Genomic DNA, 6,571 nt, shown 5'->3' with positions numbered 1-6,571 from the left:
CATTGGACCGCCAGCATTGTTTACCTTATATGGCCAGGTCCTAACACCTCGCGACCGCCCATAGGCCGAAGCACTGCCTCACTCACTTGACGTCACTCAGGATGGAACGATGCAAATAAACCGGGGCATTCTGGGAATAGGAGTTCAGGGCCGCCCCGGAACTGGCTCCGCGCGGTCCTGGCGCCCGCACGCTGAAAGCTGAGATTTCCGGCAAAGTGCACGAAATTTTGCGTGGGAAAGTCGGAGCATCTCAGAGAGCGCACCCCAAGGCTGTCGAGGCTGTCTATCGCGGGCGCCATCCCTTTCTCAGACTTTCCTCGGGCCTACTGTGTGCCTGGCCTAGTGGGCGATACAAGCTTGCGCTGTGTGTTGGGGAAGGCTCGAAGGCTTCCTGGAGGAGGTGACTTTGGGCAGAAAACTAAAGGGCAGGTTCATGCATTCACTGAACGAGTATTTGTAGGCATCTACTGTGTGCCAGTCTTTGGGACCTTACGGCCCTAGTGCTGCCGATTTGTACCAAAATCCCTAGCCCCCGCCGTTCCCCTAGGATGCATTCACTCCACACAGGAGGGATGCTAACCACAGCAGGGTTCGGGGTCCTGGGGTCTTGGCAAATACGCTCGCTGGTGTTTGCACTCATGCACGGTCTGTGGCCCCCGCCTCCTGACCCCCGTCAGTGCCGGGACTGGAGTGTGGATGCCTCCAGAGCAACGTGCACGTCCCGCTTCTGCACACAGTAGGCGCCCAAATTTTAAGGCATACCTTGGGCCCGGCCCGCAGCTCCCGTCCAGTGCTGCGGAAGCGGCGCGGGACTACATCTCCCAGCATGCCCCCCGCGGCCCTGAGCGAGGCGAGGCACGGTGAGTCAGAGCCCACAGTAAATATTTGTATTAGCCGGAGCCGGCTCGCTAATGGTGGACGCGTGAGGTGGAGGAGCGCGCGGCGGCGGGAGGCCGGAGCGGGCAGGCGGCGGTGGCGCCATGTCCGTGAACATGGACGAGCTCAAGCACCAGGTCATGATCAACCAGTTCGTGCTGACGGCGGGCTGCGCGGCCGACCAGGCGAAGCAGCTGCTGCAGGCGGCCCACTGGCAGTTCGAGGTGCGCTGTCGGGCCGGGGCCCGGGTGCGGGTGTCCGTCACGCCTGGAGGCGCGGGTTGCGGGTTGTGTGCGGGCTGGTGTGGACACGTGCGGACACGTGCCGCTGCGCGCTCCGCTGAGGCCAGGCCCGCGCACTCGGCCTGGTGTCCCGGCGGTCGCGCGCCCCGGCGTCCGGGCTCTATCGCGCAAACGCGGCGTGCGGGTCAGGCCCGGCCGCGCGGCCGCGTCTACGCGGCCCCCGGAAACGCCACCGGCTCGGTGTGGGCGGGAGGGGCAGCCTGCCCCGCAGCGCCCCGAATCCCCGCCCCCCAAGTCCCCGGTCGGTCGGGTTGCGTGGAGGGCCCCCCCCCAACACACACACTTTTTGTTCGAGTAACGGCCAGGGCGGGGCGGCACAGCGGCCCGGACGGACAGTCGGGCGGACGGCCGGAAGGAAGACGCCCCAGGCCTGGGCTGAGCTGGACCCGCGTCTCCCCCACCTCGGGACCCGCGAGGTCGGGATGAGGGAGCCCCGGGCCCGCGGGCGGAGCCGACCGGCGTGTGTGGGTCTGAGAGTCTGCGTGCCTGCTGGGCAGCTGGGCGGCGCGTGTCCACGTACATGTGCATTTGTGTTTACGCACGCGCCACACTACGTGTGGGCATGTTGGCGTGTGTGTAAACACGCAGTCCACCCTGGGCGCGGGTGCGGCGTGTGTGTGTTGTGTGTACACACGCACGTCGCCGTTTTGCAGACGGTGCCCACGTGCGTACACACGAGTGTATGGGTGGTGTATTGGAGCCCCACACAACAGCTGCAGGTGTGCATCTGTGTACCCCGCTCTAGATGCGTGTCCGGGTGCCCTCCTCTGTGCTGGCTGACGAGTCTACCTGCACAGTGCATGGCATGGTGTACGCGGTTCAGTAGCTCTCAGCCAGCCAGGCCCCCATGCCGCAGGCCTCCCTGACTCAGGGAGCAGTAGTGTCCAGGCCTTGTGCTCTTGTGCTGCCAAGAGGCCACCTGGCCTTCACTAACTCAGCCACCCCAGAAATAACCCAGGGTGGTATCTAGGGATGAGGCCAGAGCCCCTGAGCTCCGCCTCTCACAGGTGTAAGGCTACAGCCCCAGCCAGCCTGTAGAGTTTGTGTCCAGTCCAGGTTTAGGAGCCCAGTTTCTCGTTGAGGAGCCAGCCCCGGGAAGTTTTGGGCCGCAGAGGGGAACAGGGAAGAGGCAGGAGACTGGAGTTTCCTGCGAGTGGGATAGGGATCAGAATCCTGCCTGAATGTTGGGACAGTGAGGGGAGACGGTAGCCAGTACTCCCAGAGGAATCTTTGCTCACTTTCCTACCAGAGGTCTTAGGGGAACAGCTGACCCCGGGCTGGTCCTCACATCACAAGATGGGAGGCCACTTTGTCTCTCTGGGCAGGTCCCACCCTCTGGCCTCAGTTTTCTCAGCTGTACCTGGGTGGGTGGGTGTTGACCTCTAAGGAGTGAATGGCCAGCTGCCCCCAACCCTGGCAGCCCCACCCTGCAGGAAGCTCCCTAATCAGCCCGTTTGTTTCAAGAGCTGGATGTGGCAAAACTTGCAAAACCACATTCATGGCAGTTTGCTTGAGTCCCACATCTGCATATATGGTTCCCTCCCTGCCTGGGGCTGGGAAGGCAAGGTGTCTGGTGGGAAGGGGCCCTGCCTGTAGGCACTCTCAGCCCAGTCACAGAGCCTGGTACCAGCTAGGCAGTCACTCAGGTAGCATTGGTTGGTGTCGCTTGGTCACAGGAATTGGAAATGTAGCTTTGAAGATTGAAATGCTTGGGGAAAAACTCTGATCTTAGGAGAGGCAGGTGCAGCATGCAGACTAGGAGGCTCTGGTGGCCCCAAAGGGTAGGAGCCCTGTGCTCCAGGCTCCCTGAGTCTCAGTTTCATCATGTGTAAAATGGGGATACAGAGAGTATGGAGGTTCACTTAAGGTGAAATGGGTTTTGAACACTCAGATCTCAGATCTCTTACTGAGAGTGAGTGGGGTTCCTCATGGCTAATTCCCCTCTGTGTCCTCCACGCCTGGCTGGCAGCATACTTGGGCTGAGGGCTGGTCCAGCTGGAGGCCATGTTTTGAGGTCACATTCTCTGTGATTTGGGTGTTGATGAGGACAGAAGGCTGCTAGGGGAAGGGAACCAGTGTGTTTTATGATTGGGAGAGCATTAAGAAGGCAGGAAAGGGGCAACCGTTTCTCTGTGGAATCCTCATACACAGCAGTGGCCTTTGGAGCTGCTTTTGGGGGAGGAATGGTTTGGTGTGTCTCCTGGGGGGGGGGCGTGTCACAAGGAGGCGCTTAGAGACCAAGGCCCTCCCCCAGATTCCACACTCGTGTTTGGGGACATCAGGGTAGGGCGTCTCCAGCAGGAAATTCCCAGAATAACTCATTTGAATTTACTTTAATAATGAAACCCCCAGAGTAAGCCCTGGGAGCCAGACTGGATTTTCGGGTGTGTTGGGAGTAGGGAGGATGTTAGACGGGGCTGGGCTGGGGCTGCGAGACTGAGGGAGCATCAATAGAGGACAGAGCAGAGCGCCTGCAGACCCTTCGCACACTTGACGGGCTCCCTCACCCAGCGCTTTCGCAAGAGCAGCTGGTTCCTTTATTTTTCTGGACGCCCCTCCTGCAGGGGCTGAACCAGGACACACCAACACCAGCGGAGGCCGCCCTGGAGCCCCTCCCCCCAACCCCCCAGGGCCACTAGATGAGCACTAGATGGGCTGCCACCCCCTCCTCAGGATCCTGGGTGCAAACCTCACCTCTGCCTTCCTCCTGCTCCATCATCTTGGGAGCATTCCAAGGAGGGCTCAGGTGACAGGACAGGAGTGCAAAACCCAGACCATCCTACTTAATTTCGGCTCTCCCAGCAGGACTGTGGATCTTAGGAGGTCACTGCTACAAGGGAGGGGAATCTGCAGTCCACCTCGTCCAGTCTCCTGTGGTGTGGATGGAGAAACTGAGGACCAGACCAGGGCAGGGTTCCTTGTTCAGCCCAGGAGAGGGGTAGAAGGGTCACAGACTCTTCAACACCTAGGGGCCTTTGCCATCTTCTGGCTCAGAGACAAAGAAATTGAGGCTCAGAGAGGAGTAGGGACTTGTTACCATGGTCTTGGTAACAGTCAGGTTGAAATCTCCTGGAGGTCTTTCCGCATGAGACAGGCCCCTACGTTACAATGACGATACCAGGTAGGTATGATTTGGAAGCCCCTGGCGGCCAGGTGGCAGGAATGACACGAGGGTCTTCCCTGACCGCTGGACCTGCCCAGGGCTGACAGGCACTTCATCTCTCCTACTCAGTAGGCAGGGCCACAGGGGTCCTGAGGGTAAAGTCGGCCTTTCTTCCTGCAGACGGCCCTCAGCGCCTTCTTTCAGGAGACCAACATCCCCTACAGCCACCACCACCACCAGATGGTAAGTGCCGGGCAGCCCCAGGGCAGCCATGCAGGATCTCCGAGTTTGGGGCAGGGGGAAGCCGCCCAGGCCTGAGGAAGGTGCAGTGGCTCTCAGCCGTGGAGGGGCTCCTGGGATGGGACTTCCTTGGGGCTGGACAGCAGGCACAGTGGGCCACCCATCTTGGGCACCACACCTTTCCTTTCTGAGCTCCCGGCTGGTGGACCACCTGGGATTTGGGGTGCATCCAGGGAAGGGGTACAGGTCTCCCCCTAGGAGGCAGCGGAGGCACGGGGCCCTCCTAGAAAGGGATGCTCACCCCTCTTTGTTCCTTTTCTCCCCACAGATGTGCACTCCTGCCAACACCCCCGCCACACCCCCCAACTTCCCTGATGCCCTCACCATGTTCTCCCGTCTCAAGGCCTCCGAGAGCTTTCACAGTGGAGGCAGCGGCAGCCCGATGGCCGCCACGGCCACATCGCCCCCGCCGCACTTCCCGCATGCCGCCACCGGCAGCTTCGCGGCGCCCAGCTGGCCAACTGCGGCCTCGCCACCAGGCGGGGCACAGCATCACCAGCTGCAGCAGCCGCCCCTGTGGACTCCGGCACCTCCTTCCCCGGCGTCAGACTGGCCACCCCTGGTCCCCCAACAGGCCGCCTCAGAACCCAGGGCCCACCCTGCCATGGAGGCCGAGAGATAAAGGAGGCCCCTCCCCCCTCCCGGAGGCCAGGACCCCGTGGGGCGGGGGAGAGGATGTCTCTGCGGGCCCCTTCACCCTCCTCTGTCTGCACCCCCCTTCCCCGGAGCCCTGGAGGGGAGAGACCGGACCCTCGTGCCAGCACACAGGCTGCCCACACGCGTGTCTGGCAGCGCAGGCATGCAGCACCCAGCTGCGGTGGATTTGGTTCCCAGTCATCTGGGTGCTGGTGGATAGAACTTCAGAGAACAAGCAGCCTTCCCCAGAGGACTCGCCCGCCCCACCCCGCCCTGCCCCGGGGGGCTGCGGAGAACTGCCGAGGCAGAGACTCGGCCAGCTTCTGCCTTGGAGCTCCTTGGGGGCCGGCAGGCCTAGATCCCAACCCTCGGGAATGCAGAGCTTTCTCCGCATGTGTGCGTGTAGCTGTGTCTGTGTATTTATATGTATGTCGTCCTTCAAGAAGCAACCTAGTTTATGGGGCAGCTGGACTTTGCATGTTAGAGTGAGCCCCCAAGTCCCTTGCCCGCCGTCCCTCTCCCCAGGGCCCTGCCCCTCTCCTCTGCCCCCTCGGCAGCCAGCCTTGCTGTTCCCTGCAGAGAAAAGGATTGTGGGAAACTCCAGGACTCTTCCCACCCATCCCCCAGTGCCTGCCTGCTGGGGCTGCCTGCATGTCTCCCCCAGAGCCCGGGGGGTACCCCATTACCAGTCTTTTCCCCCTTTTAACAAAGGAGAAGAAAGAGTTCCAACCCACCACCAGGCTCTGTGGTCTTGCCTCGTATCCTAAGCTTTGCTGCCAGCTGGCTCAGCGTGTTGGGGGAGAGTGCCAGCCGAACCCAGAGCAGAGGCCCACCCCCCAGTCCCGCCTGGCTCCACACTGCTCCTGTCTGTCGCTGTCTTTTCAACCATAACATGCTCTGGAATCTTCCTACCCCAGGCTTTTCCCATGAAGTTAGTTCCTGGCCTGTGTTCCCAGAACCCCAGCCTCTCTGCCCACCCTTCCCCCTGCCCAGCTGGACAGATCCCCACCTCCAGGGCTAACAGCTGCTTTCTAGTTTCCTTGGGTTTCATATGAAGACCTTTCTTCCTGCCTTAGGGCCCCAGTGACCAGCTGCAGGTTGGACTCTCAGCCCAACCTTCAGTGAACGTGCTTCTTGGGGCAGGGCCCTTCCTTGGGGAAGCGCAGGCCACAGCACCCATAGCTGTGATAGTAGGTTTGGACGCAGAGCCTGTGGGGGCTAGCAAGGGGGACTGGACAAGGCCGGGCAGAGTCCAACCCTCTGCTCAAATCTTTGGTTGCTAAGATGAGCCACCCAGGGGCAATAGACGGTGGATCCCTGGCTGCTCCTGAGCTGGGCTGGAGCAGGAACCTGC

General features: G+C 61.4%; 1 protein-coding gene across 1 annotated transcript; it reads left to right on the top strand.

Annotated features, from left to right (window-relative positions):
- The first annotated feature begins 204 nt into the window (after positions 1-204).
- UBALD1 (UBA like domain containing 1) lies at positions 205-5,950 on the top strand. The gene is made up of 3 exons (XM_010992736.3): positions 205-1,100; positions 4,462-4,524; positions 4,850-5,950. The coding sequence occupies exons 1-3, from the start codon at positions 981-983 to the stop codon at positions 5,201-5,203; spliced, it is 537 nt and encodes a 178-aa protein (XP_010991038.2). The 5' UTR covers positions 205-980; the 3' UTR covers positions 5,204-5,950.
- The last annotated feature ends 621 nt before the right edge of the window (positions 5,951-6,571 follow it).

The sequence above is a fragment of the Camelus dromedarius genome, chromosome 24, assembly GCF_036321535.1.
Source record: "Camelus dromedarius isolate mCamDro1 chromosome 24, mCamDro1.pat, whole genome shotgun sequence".
NCBI lineage: Eukaryota > Metazoa > Chordata > Mammalia > Artiodactyla > Camelidae > Camelus > Camelus dromedarius.
The sequence above is the reverse complement of the archived record's forward strand: the minus strand, read 5'-3'. Positions and strand labels throughout refer to the sequence as shown.